At 42.9% G+C, this 26058-nt stretch overlaps 1 protein-coding gene across 5 annotated transcripts in view; it reads right to left on the reverse strand.

Moving 5' to 3' along the window:
- The window catches only part of utrn (utrophin), a 192038-nt gene that overhangs the window by 52142 nt on the left and 113838 nt on the right, over positions 1-26058 (reverse strand). For all 5 annotated transcript variants that reach the window (XM_074616000.1, XM_074615999.1, XM_074616001.1 and 2 more), the window contains exons 57-64: positions 23073-23202; positions 20194-20462; positions 18874-19020; positions 15961-16039; positions 14358-14418; positions 7265-7326; positions 5367-5441; positions 264-465 (exon numbers count right to left, since the gene is read on the reverse strand). In XM_074616000.1, the coding sequence (XP_074472101.1) occupies positions 264-465; positions 5367-5441; positions 7265-7326; positions 14358-14418; positions 15961-16039; positions 18874-19020; positions 20194-20462; positions 23073-23202 (1025 nt within the window). The remainder of the gene's footprint in view (positions 1-263; positions 466-5366; positions 5442-7264; positions 7327-14357; positions 14419-15960; positions 16040-18873; positions 19021-20193; positions 20463-23072; positions 23203-26058) is intronic.

A 26058-nucleotide genomic window follows, 5' to 3' on the forward strand; every position in this document is an offset into this window, starting at 1 on the left:
CCACTTTCATCCAATCTGATTTAAGGAATTTTACACCCTGCTTTTCGTCGCACATGTTTAAATGTGTAAACAAACTTGATATTATAGCAAACTGTGATTGCAGTCATTAATTCGATTTTCAAAAGGCGAGGACGCAGGTGGCAACATGCACAATTCCCAGGTTTTATCATAATCTGTGACAAACAGAACAGAGAGGAGAGCTCATTCACAATCCTCCGTCCTAAATACGAAACAGACGGCATAGAAACAGACGGCATACGTACGTGTCGTAAACATTGAGCAGCCAGTTGAGACACATGTCAACGCAGAGCGGCACATTGACCAGGTCTTTGTGCTCCTGCTCCAGGCCGTCGTAGATGGACGTCAGGCAGTTGATGACTTCGGGGACGGACAGCAGCTGATTGTTGTTGGTGAGCTTGTGCTGCTCGAAGGTGTTCTGGGCCACGCTGAGTTCCAGCAGGTCCACTGTAGACGAAGAGGGGGAGGAGGGATGGAGGGGAAGAGAGGGCAGGATGAAAGGGAAAGAAAATATGAGATGAGATGGGAAAGAAAATAGAGGACAGAGTAGGAGAGAAACAAAGAGGAGACAGAAACAAGGAGCATCGGGGGGAAAAGTTGAAGCGAAGAAGAGCGGAGAGTGGAGGAAGGTTAACAAGAACAGAGAAGGAACAAAGAAAAAAGTTTTTTGTAAAAGGGATGACAGGGGACGAAAAGAAAAAGAGAGGGAGTTAGAACCATTAGTAACCTTTCCGACTTGTTCAATGAGCTTTCAGCAGCGGCTCCGATTTTTCTAAAAATGTCAAGTCTGAGCACGAACGAGGAGCTGAAAATGGCACAGACTATTCATAGAGGCACTTAAAAACTGCAGACTTGACTGATATTTTGTCCAAAATAGTTCAAAACAACTAACTGCGAGAGTCTGCGGGGAGTACAGACAGAGAACAGACGGATCATTGTGCTGAAATATTAATATGAGAAAGAAATCAGAACAGACAAAGACAAACGAGGAAAAAATGTCAGACTGAGAGCACTCTAGTTTCTTCTAATTGAATTTGTTGGCTACATGTTTCATGACAAAGAAAAAAAGGAATGTATTTATATCAATATCTCAATTATAATTCCATCGTCTTCTATACTGTAGCTATCACTTATGTCTCTTAAAAGAAGGAGAGTGGGGAAGAAAAAGAGAGAGAAAATTTAACAAAACAGGCTAATCGAGTCCTTTGGGACAACACTATAAAGTAGCCGGCTGCATAAACACAAACAACACACAGAAACACAACTAAGTCATTGAAAAATGGATAAAATACAGCACAGCTGTTCATTCACACACACACAAACGGATATTGTGTCCAACTGAAAAACGCTGGTATTTACAGTGTTTGAACACCAAGAACTCTCCATCTTGACAAGTCATTTTGTTTATTACTATAATTTTCTTAAAATAAGCCAAACAATTTGCAAGTAAATTGAGATTAATTCACCTGTTTCCAATAAAAATGTCCGTCCCAATTTCATACTACATACTGATTCCAAGCCAGTTTTGAGAAAAGTGTCAAAATAAAGTATACTCTAAGCGTACATACTAAATACCGTCCCCAATGCAATGCACAGCTGCTGCTGCAGTATCTCACAGTATGTAATACATAATGCATGGAGTATGTATGGATTTGGGACACAGCTCCAGCGTTCTATTCTAGTGCATTGTTCTGCCTTTTCCCTGTCTTGTATCGAGATACTGATACTCCTTGGAGACGGAATTAGTTGAAGGAATAGATTGGCACTTTGGTTTCTTGCTGAAAGATGGATTAGAAGATCAATACCACTCTCATATCTATCTGTTTAATATGAGATTGGACCTAGCTTAGCACAAAGACACACACAAATGAGCCTATAGGTCTCTAATTAACATGTTATGTCTCATTTGCTTGAGTCTGCAAGAAAACAAATAAGCATACTTCCGAAAAACTATGACTTTAGGATGATTGTTTTATGCAGTGAATGTACTGCTGACTCTAAACATGGGTGGAATTAGGCTCGTATGCATTTGGGACTCTGTGTTTGTACATGAATTTACAGACTTATTAAGGCCAAGCTCAGATCCTGATGGGACTCTTAATTAGTGCTTTATTCGAGGTCCACTGGAAAGGTTAAAACTAAAGGTTCACTGAGAAGTTAACCCCATCTCTGTTAAAAGTATGTAGGCAGACAGCGCTAGGTGGTGAAATAAATACACAGGGAGCGAATTCACGAAAGGATTGCGTTGCTTCTGCAGTCGCTAAACCTGCAGAAATAAGACAAAAAGAAACCGTGTAATTCTCAGAGCTCAAATTGTGCTGCCAAGCAAATATTGTCTCTGAGCTCCTGTGCTATTTGCACATATTAAAATTAGGTAATGTGCATACATTTGGCACAAAATTGGCCCCCTTCTATGCAAATGAGCCTCATTGCAAAAACAGGCCAATTTGACAGTTGTGTCATGAAAGATAAATGAATAAAGCTCCGCTACATGTCATTTTTGAAAATACATGAGAAAAAAGAAAAAACAAGAAGAGAAAAATAAGGTTATTATATAAACAAATACATTATTTCTTCCCTCTCCTTCTTTTCCCAAATCCTGGGCTTAAATTGTTTTCCTTTCCTTTCTCTTAATTGCCTTTGAGGGGTTTGGACGGAAGTGGCATTCTGACAAGACCTCTGGCTCAGCATAAATCTCACCCCTCACAACCGACTCATTGGCCTCATTTATACTTTGCCACATAGATAATTGCAATCAGATGCAAGAGAAGGGCAAATTGCACTCAGCTGGAAAACTTTATGGGCGTGTTTGCACTGTAATATCATTAGTGCAATATCTTTTGTGAATCGGAACTTGAGAAGGGAAGATGGCGGCTGCAAATGATGCGCTGCTCATGGTGCTGTCAGCAGCCGTAATCCACTGTTTGTGCATTCGCCTCACAGTGTGTTGTCTGCTATAAGTGTTTGATTAGTATGACCATAATAAAGGCTATTATTAGGGCTGTCCTCGACCAAAGGAATTCTTAGCTGACTAACACTCATATGATTTTGTCAACTAGTCCATTGGTTGATTTAATTGACAGACCTGTAAAGCTGAGTTTCTCCACAAAGAATCACACAAAAGCACCACTTTAAATCTTGTGTTTACCAGAGATGTGCTCATAAGTTTCATAGAAATGGATCATTCAGCATAAAATAAAAACATAAAAGACGAGTAATCGACTAAAGAAATCTAGTCGACTGAAGCTGGGTATACACTGTACGATTTTAGAAATGTTGTGTAATTCCTACTCCTACTGTACGAGTAGATCGCTTGCGATGTAAAGTCAAAGTGTGTTCAACACTGTACGGTCCGATGTAAAATCGAAAAAAAAACACGGTCCATCGACCCCTGAAGGCTGTTCTGGCTGTTGACAGTTGTCAATAAAGATTCGTTTGAAAGCTCCGAGGCAGGAAAAGTTAAAGGAATCGGCTCGTGGCTCTGCTTCAAATATGCGAGAGCCTGTGGACGGCGAAGCTGAAAATCGGTCCGACTCTATAACGAGTCGTGCGGCTCAAAATTCGGGCCAGAAACAGGCTAAAGTCGTACGGTGTGTGCCCAGCTTATAACCAAAACGACCGATTAATTGACTAATGGAATAAGAGGGGGCAGCCCTAGCTACTACATTGTGGATGTGGAGCATTCCCTTATGTATAAATCTATTTCCAGGGTACTGATTACAGTACCACTACTTCCATTCAACAAATACTGAAATACAGGATGTTCAAAAAACTTTTTACAGATATACCAGAGAGTGAAACAATGGACAAAAGTTTTCCTGAGGCATGAACCCTCTGCTGCTCTGTATGCATCTCTCCCTCTGACCCTTTTCCACAAACCATTTAAACTCCCTCTCCTACAGCCTGCATCCTGCTCACCTCTACTCCTCACTTAAGTCTCCTCATTTGCCCTGCTGCGTGCTCCTTGTCAACCCCTCCACGGCTCCTTGCCTCATGTCCTCCCCCCCTATTCCCCAGACAGTACTAATTACTGGGGTGTATCCACGTGGAGCAGGCGCAGCGATGCAGCCGTGCTGAAGGAAAGCAAAACTTTACTTCCTCTCTCAGCTTTCTCACTTCACACGCAGATACAAAGCCATGAGATATGAGAGGCTGTGGCACATTAGCGGGATGCCACGCGAGCTCATTTGTGCTTCACCAGCCCCCCCCCCCGGCACAGACTTAACCCAATTAGGCGTTTTATAGTATCCCTGTCATGTGTGTCGGTGTGTGTGCGCTATTCTCTCACACACATTTACAAACATTCATACCGGCACAGACACACACACAGTTCTCCAAGCAACAATTCCACATGAATCCAGGCTTATTACTGATAATAACTACCTTCTGCTGTGTGTGTGTGTGTGTGTGTGTGTGTGTGTGTGTGTGTGTGTGTGTGTGTGTGTGTGTGTGTGTGTGTGTGTGTGTGTGTGTTTGTATGTGCACTGTGACTGTTCTAATTTAATGGATAAAATTGAATTGCAGAGCCCCAAGTCGAAATCACTCAGACTAATGCATTCCCATCACAAACACACGCGTGCGATCAGAGAGCCAATATGAGATAGCAAACTAAAACGCCTGAATCATTCAAACTCATTAACAACCAGCAAACACAATAACACACTTTGATACACACGGTTATGCAGGCACACAGGCCTACGCTGCACACACACAACACTACGTACATGAGGCATGGTATGTTCAAACTTCCTGCAAAACAGCTGGATGTAAATGAGCAGTGTGGAATCACAGTGTGCGTCGCTGTAATAATGTCAACAGCTGGATAATCGTTAACGTTTGTCACCATTATTACACAGTGCCGAGCACAAGTAGCTGCTGAAATGCTGGTTGAAACCTCACAAAAGAGAGAGTCTGCATGCACCTGCAGTGTGTGTGAGCATGATGGGGTTGATAGCCACCTGAGACTGTAGGTAATAGCAGCCTTTATCAAAGCTCCCATTATAGGCGACAAAACAGCAGCTCTCACGTTGAGGAAAAAAAAACACAGCCTAAAAAAATCCCACCTGTGCACACCAAATGAGGTTATGCTCAACAGGCTTAACATAGACACCAGCTATGACTGTGCATGGTCAAACATACACACACACACACACACACACACACACACACACACACACAGACACGCGGTGTGTAATTTTAAAGCCAAAATATCCTTGGCTCCTGCGCACAGCGTCTGGCAAAGCTTCGAATCATCACTGCATCCCCTCGTTGCACCCAGACTTCAAAAGAAGCAGACCACGACTGTAAGCGGTAAGGTGTGTGCGAGCGTGTGCGTGCGTCTTACTTACAGCACAGTGCTTTCTGTAGTCTGCGGATCTTCATGGCTGTTCGGTATGCTGAGAATCTGACGTTGTTCAAGTCCGCTGCAGACAGGGATAGAGACAGAGAGATGAAAGGCGAGACGGACAAAAAGAAAACGGAGGCAGAAAATCAGAAAACAAAAGGGCAACAGAAATCTGCCTTCTGGGCAACATAAGCAGGGCCTCCGTCTTCAATGAAAGACGACTTTTTGTTAGTTATTGTCCACGGAGATGACCGAGAAGGAGGGGTGGCTAATGTGGCCGGTGTAATTAGGTTAGTGAGTTCTGTCTCAGTGGGGGCCGGTGCTATTTGTTGAGCTGCTGACCTACAGCGAACGCTCCCAAAGTTTCACAGCTTATTACTTATCTGGCTGCTCATTAAAGAGCGGTCATACTAGCCTCCCCGCTGGGACGGACACATGCATATGGATATTAACAGGGAGCAGGAGAGAGAGAGAGAGAGAGAGCGGAAAGATCAAGGTGCAATTTTCATCAAGTTAAATCTAAAGAGTAAACTAACTAGACAAGAGAGACATGGGACTACAAGACTGTGTTGATCCCTAACAAGAAAACCGAGAACACAACTTTTAATTGGAACTTTTTACAGAAGAAATGCTATTAAACAGTTCACAGTGAATTCGGTGGATCATCCAGAGCGGCAGGAACATAGACAGAACCTTGCTGTTGAATTTTTTAAATGACATTTTTTAATACTTGGAGCACCACAAATGAAATTCACCTCCTTTATTTTGGAGTGGAGGGAATCTCAGAGGAGGCGATTCTGTTTACGTGCACACTAATATTCCACTATTATTCCGAATATGACACTATCCTGAATTTGATACGGGACATGTAAACAGCATATTCTGTTTGGATATTCTGAATTAGGCCTTATTCCAAATGGAGCATTTTCCGATTAAGACTTGTGGGATATGCCGATATTATTCAGGTTTTAGTTGCATTCTTTGGACATGTATACAGCATTCGGAATATGCGTCTCAATTGGGATTTTTACGGCAGTTTGCGACACACTTGCCTGTTTACGGCCAGCTCTGTGTGTTGTACACAAACCAAGTAGCCGACAGTTTGCAGAGATGCATGCCCAAAAGAAGACATGGAGAAACACACCTACTTTTAAACATTATGAAAGACTTATATCCACAGGTTTTTGGATACGTGCAAATATCCGCCGACCTTTTCAAGAAGGTGGTTGAAGTAATGAAAGAGGGAGGCTGTGTTTGCACGGTCTAACAAATCCGCCACCGGTGGAAAACTTTGAAAAAAAACAAAAACATTTTGAAGCAAAGAAGCAAAATGGCACAAGCAGCTCCTGCTGTTCCACTTTTCTATATTTTGACGTGATAAACGCCATGTTAGGGCTTTAACCCCTGTCAAACACAAGCGAGAATGGCGTCGACGTGGGATTCAACGACCCCGGTGATCAGGATGCCTTGAGCTCCTCAAATGGACCAGATGATGATGATGGTAGGGAAAAAGACAACTAGGTAGCCAGCTGACTGGTTTAGCTAAATGGGTTGTTTGTAGGTCAGCATGACGTACGCCATGGGGATGTTTTACTTTAATCAGAGTATGCACGGCTGCATGTAAACGGGGATATTAGTGGATTATTCATTTTCATTAGCCATGTAAACAGCTTAGCAGGAATATTGTCTTTTTCAAAATGAGGGCAAAAAACTGAATATTTGGTGCATGTAAACGTAGTCATTATGTGCAATATCTTAAAACATTGCCAAATAAAACCAAATATCCTGATATCAATAGAGGTAAATATGTTTTTTTAATTAGATAAACTGATTCTTTAATAAGATTTTGGGGTCAAGATTATATCAGGACCTGAAGACACTGAGTGATTGTGTGTTCCTTACCTAGTGACTGGTATAGTTCTGTCATCTTTGGATGGTCCCAGCAGGTTGTCTGTGTCTGGTGACTGAAAACCACAACAACAGACGAGAACCATTAGACTAAGAAACACAAAAAAATTGCATAAGCTGACACACAAACAGAACAGGAGCCACTGACGTCATAACACTTTGTAGGCTCATCACAAAAGAAATAAATGACAGACAAAACTAATTCGAAAGCTAAGGTATACAAAAACACACACATGGAATTGCACTCAAACTACCATCATTATTATCATCACTTGATGTATGCCGACATTGTGGATGGCTTTATTGCCAACTCTTTTTGTTATTGCGAGCAAATTGGGGACAGAGGCTATAGATTCCTCTACAAATCCACAAAACATAAATCACACACAAAAAACACAAAAGCCGTCTGAATAAAAGAGTAAGAAAACATACACACACACACACACAGACACGTACTGTGAATCCCTCTCATCACCACTGCATCTGTCTTTTCAAACACCAAGGGACATAAATATAAGGGGACCTAGTCTCAACTCCCTGTTTACATTTCTGCTTCAAACAGAAGCCTCACAAATACAAAACAACACGAACAAACCAAAATCTACTGAAAAACCAACGCTATAAAAATAAATGAAAGAAGACCGCGCTACATCTGATCAAACACGGTTGCCTTCACACACACACACACACAGGACAGCAAAGACTCTGACTTTCCTCAAGCTGCGACTGCCAATCAGTGCATCTATTTGAGCTCCGCTGGCCGTGATGTGACTGTGCGTGTGTGTAAATTTCAAGAAGGCATCTGGCTGTCAGAGGCCGCACTCAGATCCGGGTGGAATGTTTGAAAAGATTTCTGGAAGACGGAAATAAAAGTCTGTTTCTGAATGCGGGAGGCTCCCCCGTGGTGTCTGCGATGGCTCGCTCGCTGCTGACAGGCAGCAGGAAGTGAAGTGGACGACAGGAGCCCTCTCTCGTTCGCAGATGTTCATCACTATTCAGTGGCCGTACAGACTGGTGACCCCACTCACACCTGCGCAGGCATCTCTAATGCCTGGGTCTGCCGGTACTGAGGACAGGCTCATGTTTTACTTTACAAAGAGCTTGCCTGAATGAAAAAGGGTTTCAACGAATCCAAGTCAGGGGATTTGCTGATATTTGCTGCACACAACAAGGAGGAAGAATGCTGGATATCCGGGCCACAACTGGCCGACAGATACCGCCAGAAAACACTGAAGTGTAGAAGGGTACATCAGAGACGTATAGAGCAATCAACTCACTACAGTACACACAAAAAATCTGTATTCCATTTATGTACACGCACATGCACACATTTCCATCAACAAAAATATGAGAAAGCTTGTGCTTATATCCACAACTCATGAATGCCATAATGAGGACAACTGAGTTGTCAGGTTCAACTGTACTCAACGCTTTCCCTTCAATGCATTCCCTTTGTAATGCCTAAGCAATCTTTTTGTTGTCCTGCAGGAGGAAAAGAAAATAGCAAACTGTTGACACATTCACTACAAAGCTGCTACAGGTTAGATAACACAGCAGGAGACATTCACAGGCGAGAGGAGAGGCGTCGGAGAATATTAAAGAGCGGGGGACGAAAACAAGAGATTTTCTGGCAGATATTTGAAAGCTTCTCGGAGATAACAGCAGTACATCCTCGGCGAACCGCAACCCAGTGTGATGTCTTCCCAGTCTAAGCTTGCTTTCTCTCACAACAGTAATTTGGTTTGTGTTAACACTGGCTCTTTACAAATGAACAGATCACAGACAGACCGTTTTGCTTTCACACCACAAATGAAACGCACCAGAGATCGCTTGGAAATGGACTGAGTCCCACATCTTCAAGCGGTCTCGGTCTAGTTTAATCCGCAACAGAGTTCGATTGATGGCTTTCATACCAGCCTAAATGAACCGAACAATTACTTGATCGGTCGAGCAACAGAAAATAATCGACAATTGCTTTTCTCTGTATCATATGATTGGAACTTGAATCATTTTTGGACTGCTGATCGGTGGAAATTTTGACTTTTACACTGGGAATGAGAATGGAAACATGGCAGTACAGTGTCCTGTAATCAGAAATCCTGATTTTTCAGGAGGTGGCTGACAGTGAGAGCGAGGGGAAGAAACTTGGGACTTGTGTACTGCATGTGACATTTTACTTCATAAACGCAATTTAATGACATCTCAGTGTAAGCATCAACAAATCAAATGAGGTCACAGAAGGGGACACTGCAGCAGGCGGAGGAAGGATAGAATTTATGTCTCCACTAGGGTACTGTGAGGGAGGAAATAAAATAACCTTTTTACAAGATGTTTTTATGAGATTTCTCTCTCACAAGCAAGCAAAGTAGGAAGCTGTAGGTCTGACCCTCTCAGACCAACAGATCACCACAATGACAATTAAACTTATCAAAAATAATTGCTATTTCCTTTGACGTTTTCGGTGTGTAGCGTTGCCATTTACGGCTGCTAGAGTTCAGTGGAAGGTTAAAGAAGTTTTGCTAATTACTCACTTCTTCTCTGCTGCTCCATAATTAACCATAAGTACATTTTCCAGTAAAAGGACAGTAAAATATCAGAAAATGTCAATGCCCCATGGTACAAGAGGGGTGGACGGTGCCCGTCAAACATCACGCACTGAGAGAGCGCCATGAATAGTCATGAGTGTGCAGATGAATGATTGTTTACTATCTGGATATCCAAAGAGACAGAATTAGTCAAATATCTGAGTGAGCCAGAGGAAGATTTTTTTTTCTCGGTGACAGCAACCTGCCAGACTTCATCACGAAGTGTCTGTGACAGGTGAGAAGAGTCTGCATTCACCACCTGACATCTTCTGTCTGTCTCTCACGTCTCCTCCTCTGCCTCTTTTTTTGCTCTTAAAAAATGAACCCCTTCCCTCCCAAACTTATCAGTATTCTGCTTTTGAAATAGAGTTCACACTGCTTTGGATTCTTCCCTTAAAACTCAATTTCTCCCACATAACAAAGAGATGCATAAAGTCCACTCAAGTGAATAAAGGCCGTCTGTTCTGTTCTGTTCGGTCCAACCAACAACACCAAATGTTTCCCGACAAAAACACGGACAGACAGCCCATCCAGAAAAGCCTGAGAGAAGAGGAGACTTTCTCTAATCTTTGCAGAGATGCAGTCTCGCTGTATTTCCCCTCGAAAAGGCTACAAGGCGTGTGAGCCCTCCCGAGAAGTGCCAGAATGGGTGATATGGGACGGCGTGTGAGGTTGCCAGCATGAGATGGCAGACACAGAACTTTTGAAGCCATTTGATTTTCCCCCAATATGTCGCCCGAACTCATCACTACAGGGGGTGGACAAGGCGCGGTTTTAATCAGGGGCCCTTTGTCAGCCCGAAGAAAAGAGGCGGAGTGTGAGAGGAGATGGAAGAGCAGACGAGGAGGGGTTTGGGGAAATGAATGTGTCAAAGACGGATGCGGGTGTCCCAAGGATGTCACGGCACTGAAAGCGACCTGTGATTAGTCCTGGAGATGGATTTAGAGTTCAGTTTTCAAACCGCAAATTAAGTGGATTTAGCACGAGTGTGCAGCAGCCTGCATGTATATTTATGTGTGAGGGAGGATCAGTGAGGGCAGCGTACAGCGCAGATTCTTTTTAACATGAAAGAAAAGCCACACACTGAGGTAAAAGTTGAGGGAGGATTGATCCATTTCTTCCCGTTTCTGAAAGCTGCCATGGGGAAGAAAAACTTGGGAGCATATGGTGTGTGCTCACAATGGTGTGTGTGTGTTTGATTAGCTTGGTTCCAGTTGGAGTTCATATGCATCTTTGGGTGTGTGTGTGTAAGCGATTCCTCGCCAGCGAGAGGATGCTAATCTCTATTTGTGTGTATTGTTTTGTGCGAATGCCCTTGTGCACATGTGTTTTGTTTGTGCGAGTGGGCGGATGCAGGTTCATTGGCTGGGCACATCTGTGATCACAGGCTGTTGTTGACTCTAAAGTTATAAGTCTGTCCTCCGAGTCACTGCCTGTCTCTGGCTTTCATCTGATCTCCCTCTAGTGCCAAGCTGCAGGTGTCCCTCCCCCTCTCTCATTGTCTAAATCCTTTTATTCTCCACTTCTGTCTTTGTCTTTATCATCTGTCTGAAAAAAAGTTTATTTTGACCTCCTCCCGAAGTGACTCTTCAATATGATTCAATAAACTGAATCAAGGGTTTTAAATTGCTTGTTTTATGATGGATGTTTGAATGGGACACCAGCTTTCCAGAAACACTTAAGGCCCAGACACACCGAGCACAGGACAGTTTGGGGCCATCGGTGAGTGTCTGTCGCCCTAGTTTTTGCGGTGTGTCCCACACCATCGACTCTAGTCTGCCCGTGTCGGAGCCTTTTCGGACAATTCAGCATGTTGAATCAGCGGCGGCGCTCATCGGTGGGAGAAATCACTCTGATTTGCAGCTTAAGCAAATCAGTGCACGAGAAGAGAAACGGAAGTGAGGAAAGCAAGCCAACGAGTAAAGTCAAGAGGACACACACTGAACGCTCTTCTCATTTTTCATCTTCACCTCATCTGATCATTCCAATACACGGATATTTTCACAACGACATGGCCATCTGGAATGAAGCTAAGTGATGAGTGGTGTGAAAATGGCACTTTGTTTCATGTATGTATCATAACAACGGCTTGTATATCCGCCATCCTCGGTCTTCCGGTTTCTCGTTTTGAATGTTGAATACAGACTATCGCGACCTGCTGGTGTGGAGAGTTATTTCCTCTCACACAGGCGCAGAATGTACGTGCAAACTGGCTGTCGGCTGTCGTCTTTCCAGTGTGTTCAATTGCAACTTGTCGGCTGAGACAAAGGCGACTTGAGGCGACGCAACAGTCGGCCTTCGTCGCCTCTAGTTCTTTGATGTTGGTTTGGTTTGTCTGGGTCTTTAAATTCACCATCAAGTAAGAGTCTTCGAAAAAAGCCCCAAATGTACAGAAACTGCTAATATAACGTTACCAATCTCAAGCAGGTTTAAAGTCTTTACAAGTTTAAGTTTTGACCGCACTAAACGTAAATATGACTGCTTTGGAAAATGTTGAATCAAAACTTTTTGTAAGACATTTAACCTATCACTGGGACAAGTCTAGACCTATAAATCTTTGTGGCTGAAGCTTTTATTGTGGGTTGTTCTGTGGACAATGGCACAAGGGGCATTTTTAAAAAATGTCCAACTGAGACTGTGACATTTCGACTCAGGGCGATTTAAGGGGGCAGCCATAAAAGTTACACCAGTTTTATCATCCTGAATCCCAAAGTAAGACTAACAGTGTCCCAACAGAAACGAGAGAGAGAGAGAGAGAGAGAGAAACAAATCAAAACTGAGAAGTGATAACTGAAACTGCTACACAAAGATATTTCTAAAATAAGGGTGAATTCAGGTTTGGTTAGTCAGCAGTTCATTGCCATACAGTTACATGATTTCTGGATAATGAGGTCCTTCAAACTTTGAGTCCTGACATTTCCTGAACAGTAGAGAAGTTGTCTAGTTTGCCACCAACACTCTCTCTGCCTGTTTTAATAGAAACCTGCTGTTTGGCCTAATTTGGAAAAAAAATAGAATGGGAAGCAAGACGTCAAGCTAAGGTTGTTAGTGTCACTGAAAGAACAGTGTGGGAAGCTGCCCTGGGATTCAGCCAGGTATTATCTATTCAAAAGGAAGTGCTAATGTTGGACTGAATGAGAAATGTGCAGGTGAAACGGCTTGAATTTTAATATACACACACAGGAGCAAATGGGTAGAAAGAAGCTCTTAATTGGGAGTAAAATGAATGATGTACGTGCAAAGAATAGATGAGTGATGGAACAATAGCTAACTGACCAGCTAGAGGTCAGAGCTTTATTGTGAAAGGTTTGAAAAGAATTAGAAATCCTGCAGAAAAATGTTTGAGCCAATGGATAAATAAAATTGTTAATGGACTGCAATTATAAAACGCCTTTCTAGTTTTCCGACCACTCGAAGCGCTTTACACAACATGTCAGCATTCACACACTCACACACACACACACACACACTGACGGCAGAGGCTGCCATGCAAGGTGTAAACATGCCCCATCAGGATCTAATCTAAATGTTCATTCACACACCGATGGCACGGCCTTCGGGAGCAATTTGGGGTTCGGTATCTTGCCCATGAACACAATGCGTACGGGAGGAGTCGGGGATCGAATCGTCGATCTTCCGATTAGCAGACGACATGCTCTACATCTGATAAAAAAAATCAACTCCATCTGCACCATACTGCCCACATTTGGGTAACGCGAGGAGGATAAAGCTCCTCAAGGTAGACCCAGTTGGAAATCTACATACGCATCCATTTACCTTCCAAAGATGCCAGTTTAAGTTAAACATCATATGACCATACTATTCAGTATATGTTGTCTTGGTCGGATTGAATTAACCTGCATTTATACAAACATTTTAAAACACAATCTACAGTTCTATAATAGCTTGAATCTCAATTCTAGCACAGCGGCTCCCAACCAGGGGATCAAGACCCCAACAGTGGTTACAAAATTAAACCTTAGGGGCCTACAAAAAGACTAAACTCTGCCACCAAAAACTCCTTTGTTCATTTGTCAGACTTTTCTCTAACCTTTGCTTTCATAAATATAAAAAACCTTTTAGTTTGACCTCTAAAAATGAGTCAAATAAAACAATCTGAGACAAGAAAATTCAATTCAAGTGCTCACAACTCACAGACATGCACCCTGTGACGACAAATAAACAATGCATTGTGTTATTCCAAATTCAAACTACATGACTTTAGCCTCGATTTTTCCACTCATTTCCAAACTTGTCATTGTGTTAAAGGTTCAAACATAAAACAGACTGGACATTATTCATACAGGAGATGGGGATAAATAATAATAAAAAAAAAAACGTGTTTTTTTTTTTTTAAAGCAACAATATTTTTACACAAAATATCCTGACTGCTTTGCCTTAAATGCCAACCAGTGTAGGATAATCATTGTCACACACGCACAAATGCATATAATTTTGACAGGAACAAAGATGGCTATCGAAACGTTTTTCTCGCCACTTACTTGATGTAATATGGAACCTTATTCTGAGAAACGGCACGTTGCCAGGGGAGCTGTACAGACGCTGCAGAGAGAAAGAGAGAGAGAGAGAGAGAGAGAAAGAGAGAGAGAGAGAGAGAGAGAGAGAGAGAGAGAGAGAGAGAGAGAGAGAGAGAGAGAGAGAGAGAGAGAGAGAGAGAGAGAGAGAGAGAGAGAGAGAGAGAGAGACAAAGATAAAGAAATAGGAGAGATGGAGTGGAAGACAAAAAGTCAAGCAGTCAAAATCGAAACACCATCTTAATAAACATTGCAGAATTTCACCATGCAGTACAGTAATCCATTTAGTGTCTGGGGCTTGACTTGAATGTAATTCTCACATCTAACACTTCCATAATAACATCTATGTAAAAAAAGACTCTTACTGTGCATGAAATTGAGAGAAAAAAAAAGTAAATGGGTATTGCTTTCTGGGCAGAAAGAGGGAGGAGGGAGACAATAGGGCATGAAGGGAAAAATACATTTAAAAAACTGTTTAGGAAAAGGAGTCCAGGTTTATGTTAAACTTTGCGGATACGATAGAAGACAATAAATCCTGACTGACAAAGGACGTCTTAAACATGACAAGCTGATACATTGTTAAAACGCGCCCGATATAAGACTCGAGAAGCTCTCAAGAGCAATACGGAGCAGAAATGTTGCTTGATTTATCGCCCTCCCACTTTCCCTCCTCCTTGACACAGCTCTACGCTGAGATAGAGAGATGAAAAGACAGTAAGAGAAAGAGATTAAGTGAGATTGGGAGATATACGAGATGGATAGAGCGAGATAAGGACGCGGTACTTTATTGATCCCTGGGGGAATATTAAGCTACTAGTGTAATGAGAGCGAATGTGTGATAGAGTAGATAGTGTCATAGTGCCAGGAAGATGAAAGGAGAGACGGAGTGCTGTTTTGTCTGGTGCGGTTGCTGAGCTTTCAGCAGGGCTTACTTGGTAAATTCATGTCTATCGGTGACACGGCACGGCGGGCCGAGCTTACCACCTGCTCTGAATCACACGCCGTCCATTTTGTCGCTGTGTCTGACCGCCAGTAAAGCAAATCAGGTGGAGCAGAAGAACACTAATGGCCGTATGATTATAGAAAATGACATTAGAGAGAGAGAGAGAGAGAGAGAGAGAGAGAGAGAGAGAGAGAGAGAGAGAGAGAGAGAGAGAGAGAGAGAGAGACACAGGGAGGGAGAGTCTGGCTGCTTTGTTTAATGTTCACACTCGTGCATTTATCTTTTCTCTCTATAGCTCTGCCTCTACCTCTCTCTGTTCCTCTCTCTCTGCTAATGACCACTCTAAAGAGGGAGAAAGAGGAAGGGAGTCAGTGGAGAGCTGTAATTAAGCCCTGCATTATTCAAGAGTGAAGTGCCTCGTCTGCAAACTGTGTTTGTGTGTGAGTATGCGCATGCACCCACATGTCCCCCGAGCATGCATGACTGTGAAGCGTATGGCCGAAGATTAGAAGATGGGACATGAAAAAAAATTAGGGGGGATGTGAAACAGTGCAACTGAGTGGAAACAAACCAAATCCTCCCGAATGTTTCTAATTACATAGGAGAGGTAATTGGCTCCGTACTTACTGGAGAGGAAATGTTGGGAGGAGGGGCCGAAGTCTCGGTGGGCTTCCTGAAGCAGCTTCAGTCTGTCCTCCACCGCCACCTGCACGATGACCACACAGACAGGGAGAGAAGATAGTCAGCTGTGAACCCTTGACGTTGTACTCAGAGAAAGAAATAGAGCTTTACAGCAGCTGCAGTTGGAGTCATGGTTGGGATGAATTCAATTTCAGCACAATTAAGTTGGCCGTGGAGTTGCTGCAAAACCCCAAGCTCACAAAACTTTTTTCTTTTAGAAGTATGAATATTTACTGTATCATATTTTGAATGAGTACACTAGTGGTTCCCAAACTTTTTCATGTCAAGGACCCCTAAATTGACACAAATTGGACCCCCATGTGATACGATTTTGTACCAGGGTCCCACCATCTGATAGGATTTTTACTTTTATACAGTATGTGTAATTACAGAAAGTGTATGACACCCATGACCGAAACAGTCATACATTCTGCCATCATGTTTCATATGGACGGAGTTATAGTGAATATAAATTGTTCTACTTCTTGCTGCGGACCCCCTCGGCCTCACCACTGGAGAATAGAATTAATTTATATTCTATGTTTCTGTGTATAGCGGTTCACTGATATGAATAGCATTGTATAGAAATTATATACAGTAGCACAGTTGAAAATCACTTTGAACTAACTGAACTGAGGAGAATTTGCTCCAATCTCTTGGATACCCACTGCACGTAACACAGAGTGTGATTACATGCAAACTTATTCTGGTTATTACACTTTCTCTATATGTCCAATAGACCGGAAAAAGGCTTTGGGTGCAGTGTAGATACCCTGCAATGTTAATAATGTAATGTTGATCAATGGCACACACAGTCTTGTACAGTTTCAAACGTTACCCAGACTGTATTATTCCAAGGCAAAGTCACACAGCTTTTTTACTGATGTTTCACCTGTTTGTAATCGATGTAAGTCTATGATCGCTAATTTAACACATTCTTTCTGGTCATGCAGTAAACTTCAGTCAAAAACATGCTGGCATGGTACACAGATCAGAAACCTGAATGATATCAGAATCATGTGATGTCTCAAGAGTCTAAAGCATCCTGTGCAAAGGTTCCGTAGATTTCCTTTTTCCTTATACACCCCATATTTCCTTTATTATTACATAACTATATTTCTAAAACAAATAGCCTGCTTACCAATAATGCTATATCAACTCAGTGCACATCCACACATTCACTCCTGTACCCCTGTGAAAGCTGCGTATTGACCTCTCAGGTGGTGCACCTGTGCCCTACGTGGCTGTGGGGTTGCTTTGCTCCATGAGGCTGACTAGCAGGGCAGTATTGGCAGTCTGTAATATTGAGACACGCACACACCTCAGGCGCTGTGGCAGCCAGATCACAGCTGTCCACACAGGGATCCTGGAAATAGGCACTGAAAGGCCAATAGCTCAGTTTCTTTCTGGCCACTAATGGCTATTATGGCAACTGTCCCACCGAGAGGAAGACGGGAGCTGTCTGCATATGAACACCCCATCATCAAACTACACAGTCAGCCCCGGCTTATTAGTGAAGCTGTCGCCTTCCTGCGGACTGAAAGAAATGAAAAGAGCGGACAACAGAGAGAAGTGTGCAGTCCACTGAAACTCTGCCCTCCCCTGTCTCAGTATTTGAGTTATGGTCATTCTCCGAGGCAGAGAGACTATTAGTACAGTACATGGGAAATATCACAAGGCTACAAATTAGCCCAGCTGCCCAGTTTCTCTCTGCGGCAGCTTATAAAAGGGATGACTTTAGCTTTCCTTCCAAGATTTTCATTTTTTCCTCAACATATGACTGCCTTTCCTGCTTTTTTTCTGACCCAACTCATTTATCTTCAGCAACAAGGCCGCATTGCCGTTAAAGACAAGTCTGCAAAAGTTTCCATGGCAGTGTCTTTGAAATCGGGGTCTTTCTGTGGCTGCCTGTTGTCCTTCAAATTGATGCCATCACAGCTGGGCGTTGTGACCTGCATTCAGTCCTCCTACCACTGAGCACCACAGACAGCTTGGTCAAAGATCTCAAAGGCATTAAGTCGTTAAGGAGAAAAACACTTTGCCATCACCTTTCTCTGCAACTATCTCTGTCACGATCCAAATATGTACTGTAGATATAGAGAAGATGAGATAACTTGTCAATCACTGAAAGAAAAACAGAGCTAATGTTTGAATTAGGCCTGATGAGGACACAGCGTAAACAAACAGGACAATCGACCTTGCTTGATAAGGAGAACGTGTCTGAAAGAACCGACAACTCGCACGCTCGCTGATTTGAATTGTAAACTCGTACAAACTTAACGGAGGATTTCAATCCCTAATTCACAACCAGCATCGCTTCTCTTCTCTCTTCCTTCTGATGACTTGTAAAGAGACTCCTCCACGACTTTCCCTCTAGGGCTGAGACATGCTCCACTCTAAGAAACACTCGGCAAGTCCCCCAGCGGATCAAGCCGAGACACTCGGGTGCGTAGAGAGCCAAGAATGTGACTGGTGTTCTGTGAGAATAGTGTCCATTGATGTGCCGTGACAAAGTGTCGCAGTGAGCGCAGGAGCTGCGTTCGAATAAAACAGGTACACAGGTAGAGGGACAACTCTCAGTCCCCTGTGTGTTTGGCTGACACAAAGTGAAATCAGCATGAGCACGGCGAGAGAAACTGAGCGAGAGCGAGACAAAGAGATAAAAACACACAAGTAGGCAGAAGGAGAATAAAGAAACAGCAAGAAAGAGTATAGAGATATATTGAAACCAGCATTCATTCAGGCAAGCGTGGACAAAATGCTGTCGGAAGAAAAGTGGCAGGGAACCCAGGAGAAAGCAAGAAAGAGGTATGTGGTCTGTTCTAACAAGTGCAGATGACTCAGGAAGATTTAAACTACCTGAAGTAGTTTCCATCTCATGTTGAGCTGGTCCAGTTGTCTGGAGGCGGTGGACGACAGCTGGATGTCCAACGGTGTCAGCTCTGCAGAAAGCTCATTGACGTTTCTTACATCCTGACGTAACGGGGCGATCTCCTCTCTGAAGGTCTGAACACAAAGTGAAAAATTGATATTGTAACTGTATTATACTGTAATTATAAACTAATTAATTTAATCATGATGTTCCTGCTTTCATAAACAATAACTTTTCTCATGCACACAATATCGGTTGTCTTCTGTTTCACCCTAATTGTTGTTTAACTTTTTCTTGTTTACTGTGTTGACCTCATGATGTCTAATTGGAGATAAATCAAGTTTTAAATTGAGTTTTGCTGTGCTATAACATCCATTTAAAGGCCCAGTGTGTAGGATTTCAGGGGATCTATTAGCAGAAATGTAATATAATATTCATAACTATGTTTTCATAAGTGTATAATCACCTGAAACTAAGAATTGTTGTGTCTCGTTAGCTTAGAATGAGCCCTTCATATCTACATAGGGAGCGGCTCCTCTTCACAGAGTCCGCCATGTTGCTCCGCCATGTAATAGTTTTATTCAAAGTGGAAGGATGCCTACATGACATGGATATTAAGAGATATAACTGGCCAGACTGTCCGTACCACTGGGAGGCAATCATTAAGATGTGAGGTGGTGTAACAGACGGCCAAATGAATGCAACAGTGAAGGACTTGCCTTTGCTCATGCAACCTGTGAACTATTAAATTTGATGATTTTCGGTGCCTCCTCCGACCTCTTTTTCTCCTCCGTCCTCTAAACATTCATTTACTGTTTATTAGTAAGTCATTTTTCTGCCTGTAAACTGAATGTGTTGATGATTTCTTGGCAGGGTCTCCTTGGGAAAAAGACTCCCTCACATTTGATGAGTGGCATTTGCAAACAAACAGGACAGACTCATCAAACCGAGGTACGTCATCAAATCAAGTGTCATTTTGTTCCGAAGAGAAAAAGAGAGAGGCGGAAGTTGTGTGAGAATTCACAGCCATGTCTCACTGGAATTATTGCAGACACTTATTTCATGGATGTGCAGTTTCAGCTAATACTTCTACTGAAAAGAATCACAATTGTAAGCACCAACTTTACAGTTAAATCAGTTGGTCTTGTAGAAGTTAAAGGAAAGTTGTATACAAGTTGTTTCAGTGCTGCATGCTGTAATGATGTACAGACGGGTGGGGTGTCTAGCTCCTGACTTGATGTCTTGATAATGATGGTGCTTTGGCGATAGTGCACACAACAGCAGTGCTGTCTCTCTATCTGACTCACCATGGTCTTGTCGATGTGGTCCTGCAGAGAGTCGATCAGCAGATCCCCCACAGGCTGCCAGGTAACTTTGGACTCCTCCGCCCGAGTCAGCCGCAAGTCGAGCTGGTCCATGGAGCTCTGCAGCTCCTGGAGTCGCTCCAATGCTCGCTCCACCTGACTCTGCCAGCCGCCCATGTGTCCCTTCAGACGCTCCCATCGCTCCCTCACCTCGCCTGTCTGCTTGCGGATAGCCCGTGCCAACCCTCGGGCTTTCTCCTCTGGGGTGAGGTCTGGAGGAAGAGGAGAAAAAAGACAGGATAAGAGCCAAGTAAGGCAAAGACCGTTTTCATGCCTTTTATTACTCTTTAATATATACTTAGTTTCCGTACCATTACATGGTATCCGCAGGGATATTTTCCACAACCCTTAATAAAATTGTCCTCCACCAAAAATGTGATATATTCAAATGCTTGCAAATGGCTCTTATTATTTCAGAAACCTGAACTTCTTCAATACACTGATATAAATTTCAACATTTATGTACTTTTATATGCTAGTTACAATTCAAAGAAGAGAAAGAAACCTTCTCCATATAATTTCATGTCAGATTCTCCTACTTCACCAGTCGATTTTCATAACATATGGGGGTCCTAACATATAAAGCTCTGTCATTTAAAAATATATATATCTTAAGGTACTGAATAAGCCTTTCTCGGGCATTTTCCCTCTTCCTGCACATTATTTTCCATTACTCCTATGCCTTTTTGTTTGATTTCAGCTTGGGAAAAAATAAGTAAAGCTCAAGATGAGGAAGGAGAAGAGAAAGAGCAGAAGGTAATAAAAACAGAAAAAAGGATCTCTATTACAGTGAGGGTGGGAGTAAAGGCAGCCAAGGCATGATGAAAGTGACCAAAAGAGAGAGAGAAAAAAGGGGCGAGAGACACACAGGATGAAATAATTGTGACATATCAGAGGATGCAGACAGAGAAGAAAAAAAGGAGTGGGCAGAAGAGGAAACTGCTCCCCAAATACTGACTTTAACTACAAAGAAAGATGAGCAGCTTTTATGAGTTCTAAGGTTTCCTCTCCAGGGTAGTGACAGGATTACCATCTTCACCTGTTGCACCTCTCTCCCTCCCTCACATGCACACACACACACACACACACAAAGCAGACATCTGTGAGACGTACTGCAGGTGGCGCCTCATGCAGAGACACACAACGTGATGCTGTCTGTCTTTTGTAATGAAGAATGTGGGGTACAAACAAAACCAAAAATTTAGTGGCCTACACAAAACAAAATTACCAAGAGAGAGAATGTAAGACAATTGAAGTCGTTAAGACTTTGCTACAGTGTCACTATAAGAAATCCCATCTCTACTGATTAAAGAACGAGCAAAGCCTATCATCTTAGATCAGCTTTTTATCTATTTATACAATGAGGCGACGCTTTGATATCCGTATCGAAGATCACAGACAACAAGCCTATCGGAATGCTCTCTGAAGTCTCGCCACACCCCTACACAGCCCCCTGGGATGGTTTAATTATTTACACAGTGGAGTTTTAGTTTGAAGGGAAATGTGCTGACTTAACTAAGACTTCCCGGGCCGCATCCGACGGAGACAGAGAGGGAATGCTGAATGAGTCGGTGCATATTTCATTCTCGGGTGTGCTCTGCGAGACATTGGTATTACCACCAGACTTTAGTGAATGGTGTTTCTAGAGCACTTAACCTCAAAACTGGGCCAAATAAGTCCTCACATTTGATTTAGAGACAAGCAGACGGGCTAGCTGTGAATGTTTAAGTGCTTTTTGGTACATAATCAGACACCATGTGGAGTCTACACGGGCGTCAGACACTGAACATGACATCGTAACGTATAGAGCACTATTTTTACCCTCCACCATTTTCATTTAGTGTCCGAGTGTGAAATGTATCCACTATATAGTGCCTTAGAAATTCCCCCACAGTGGAACGAAAAAACTAGTTTCCATGGCTTGTTCACTACTTTCTGGCAGTGTTGTAGTACTCAAAATTAGTCTTGGTTTCAAAAACCGGTCTCGTCTCGGGATCGACCACATTTTAACTCGGCCTTGTCTCTATCTCAAACAAAGAGGACACAGGATTATATTTCAAGACCAGTCAAGACCACAACTGCGGGGACATCACTAAATTGTTACTTGGCACTAAAAGTGTAGACTGGAGAGGAATCTTCATTTGTCTTCTGGGGGTGTTTTCTTTCAAATCAATTTGAGGAGTGCCTCTGGTTTACTTATGCCACATTTTATCACAAGTGTGTCATGCAGTGTGGGACTCGCACTGGTCTGGTCTTGGTCTTGACTTGGTCTCAACCCCTTGAAGTCTTGGTCTTGTCTCGGTCTGATACACTCTGGTCCTGGTCATGACCTGGTCTCGGTTTCGGTGGTCTTGACTACAACACTGCTTTCTGGTATCAGTCCCACAATACAATTAGCTGCATTTTATAGATGCGTAAATTACAGTTGTGCAACACTACAGATGTCAGTGATGACACAGAACGTTCCGTACAGAGTAAACCACTGAGGGTCTATTATATAGGGCAGTGGTTCCCAAACTTTTACACATCAAGGACCCCTAAACTGACACAAATTAGACGGTGGACACCCATTTGATAAGGTTTTGTCCCCATTTTGTCTACCCATCTGATAGTTTTTTTTGCTTTTAAAGGTGTCATACATCATACATTCTGTCATCGTGTTACTTATGGATGGAATTATAGTGAAAATAAAGTATTCCCCTTTTAGCTGGGGACCCCCTGGAACCCTCTCAAGGACCCCTGGGGGTCCCCGGACCCTACTTTGAGAACCACAGATATAGGGGAGTATGTGGATGTGTTTTCTACAGAGAGTGTAAACATACCCGTCTTTGGCTGCAGGTTCTTGCGTGGCTCTCCGGGACCCTCGATGGGCTGGTCAGCAAGAAACGTCCGGGCTTGATCCAAAGTACTGATCACCAAATGCTCACGTTCCTTCAGTTCTGACCGTAGTACCTGCAGGAGAAACACAGAGTAACGGGTTAAAGGTTAGTGTTACCAAAAACAAATGACTTTGTTACTTTGGTAAATGGTCTTGCATTCATATAGCTCTGCACACATAGTCTTCTGCACACTCAAAGGGCTTTACTCTACATGTCAGCATTCACCCATTCACACACACATTCACACACTGATGACAGAGGCTGTCATACAAGTTGCCACCTGCCCATCATCTAATCTAAATGCTCATTCACACACCGATGGCACAGCCTTCGGGAGCAATTTGGCGTTCAGTATCTTGCCTAAAGGACACTACGACATGTGACTGGAGGACACCCGCTCTTCCTCTGAGCCACAGCCGGCCCTAACTTTGTAAAATAGTTTTTTGCAATGTCTGAAGAGGGTAATTAATGCGTTTCCTCTGCAGGTATGTGCTTGTTTGACTCTTGTCTCCTTATCTTGTCAGCGCCAATGAACTCCACATGAACCTGCTGTATTCTGAACGCGGCGTTGTATCCAGATTGCTGCTCCCCCCACAGAAATACCTACTAATCAACCAGAACTGCTTAAATCAGCTCCGACTTTCATTATATTACGGAAGAGATGATTAACTCGTACTCTCACATACCACCACAGAACAAGAGCAGATGTTTACGTTCAACTTCTGGACGAGATAAACAACAAGTCTCAACGGCTAATTAGGTGACCTCTGCATAACAAATCACTGTCGGGCCCAGTCTTCCCTTATTAAGAGGGAAAGCAAGAGGTAAGGGCCAGAGAGCAGCGATGTTAGGAGTGTCAGCGGGAGTGAGAGTTCTGTAAACAGAGCGGCGATTGAAGGCGAGAGTACGGGGTCAAACCGGCCATCTCCTTGGGGTCGGTGTGAAATTAGCTGAGTGATCTGCAGAATAAAGTGAGTTGATGGGAGCTATAACCCTGCAGGAATTATCATTACAGAGCCGGCTAGAAATACCACATCCTGCTCATCTTCTTAAACAGCAGCTCACACTGCGATAGACAAATTACCACACATACACACACATATATAGCCATCCACACACACACTCCAGGTCAGAAAGACAGATACGAAAAGTCAAAAAGACACTTTCCTTAATCCTCGCAACAGCTCACAGCAGGATAAAAAAAAAATGAAATAGAGGGAGAAAGCATGTAACAGTATAATTATTCTTGTTTTAATATAAGTGTGACCCCTGGGGGACTTCATTGCCTATCGGAGTGTGTGATTGCTTTGTGAGGAGGCGATGTAGTTTAAGATGCTGTGAGGCAAGTTGATTAGATGGGACAACTCGCTTTGATAAAGTTTCACACTTATCAGACTTATCAAACGGACGGCTGCAGCTAAAATGAGACGCCAAAAAATTCTGTTTTGTAGTCGTGCACGCAACAGTGACTGAGCGGCAGATGACAACATGCTGGGTTCAGTGGGATCGTATATACAGTACCATCTGGAGAGATAAGAGGAGATTGGGGGAAAAAATAGCAGGGTAGGAGGGTGGGAAGTAACAGTCTGCTCACAGGCTTTGAGATCACTGCTTTTTGTTCTAGTTTCAAAATAACATTTCAGGGAGTAAGTTTCTGTAAAAAATTAAGTTTAGACCACTGCAATGACAATTTCACACAGCCTCCCACGGACAAATGTACCCTCGCGCGGAAATGGAGCATCCCGCTGAAAACAAATTAAATCACACCCGCTAATAAATGGTGTGCCCCGTTCCAATGATTTCCTACCAGCTCATATGGAGGAGACATAATAGACAGGTAGCTCAGACAGGGGACCTTGAGAGATAGAAAGTAAATGAGAGGTGATTGAGGAAGAGGAAGAGAGGTGTGTATGTGGAGCCGAGATAAGAAGAGGAGGTGTGGGGAGCTAAGCTGCGAGGACAACTACCGGTAGAAACCAACTTCTCGCTTTTTCATCCGCTTTTTGTAGGCGGTTTAAATTGGGCTTTGAGAGGGATTGAATTGAGTGTGAAGGGGTTGTTTATTCACATTGCATATTGAGTTTAGCAAGTAAAATATTCTGATATCAGTTTTGTAACGTCACAATATTTTTTTCTCCTGCAAATCACAGATAGCGGCTCAGTGAGAGCACAAACAACATCCTGGTGGGAAACATCCCCGGTTGGATAAATCACAGACGCCTGATTACAACCAGATGTAAAAGGAACTCAAACTGCTGCTGCTGCCAAAATATTTACCCACTTTGGCTCTGTTTTGTGTGTAGTATCGCTGATTTACAGATTATAAAGAGTGCATAGAAGATTTTCGAAATGTTTGCCTTAGGCCTGGGTGATAATTTAATATTATCTAAGGCTACAACTAACAGTTATTTTCAAATTCAATTAGTTTTTGTTTATTACTTTATCTGAAAGGGACAGCGCATATTGATAATATTTCTGAAAATATGCCATGTGTACATGGGAAGTGAGTGGTGAAGCGAGAGAGAGAGCGGCGGCAATGAGAGCGAATGTTATCGACCCCGGTGCAAGCAGGAAAAGTTAACAGAGTTAAGTTTGTCCGTTCTGGGCTCCTGTTGAAACATGGCGTTGCAACACGGCGGACTCCGTGGAAAGGGAAGCCGCTCCCTATGTAGATATAAACGGCTCTTTCTAAGGTAACAAAAACACAACTCTCCTCCTCATCCTGCGATTTGAAAATTGCAGTAGGCCATTTTGTAATTTTGATACAATTTCGATTAATTGTGCAGCCCTAATTGAAGCTTTTGTTTTACACATATGAAGAGGAGTGTGGTCTCATTTACATTTCTGAAGATCAGCTTGCTAATTCTATATGTGATTTTGCATACATTTTGCATTTTACATGGATGAGAAGTGCTCAGAAGAAATCTGC

This window comes from Sebastes fasciatus, chromosome 18 (assembly GCF_043250625.1).
Source record: "Sebastes fasciatus isolate fSebFas1 chromosome 18, fSebFas1.pri, whole genome shotgun sequence".
Classification (NCBI taxonomy): domain Eukaryota; kingdom Metazoa; phylum Chordata; class Actinopteri; order Perciformes; family Sebastidae; genus Sebastes; species Sebastes fasciatus.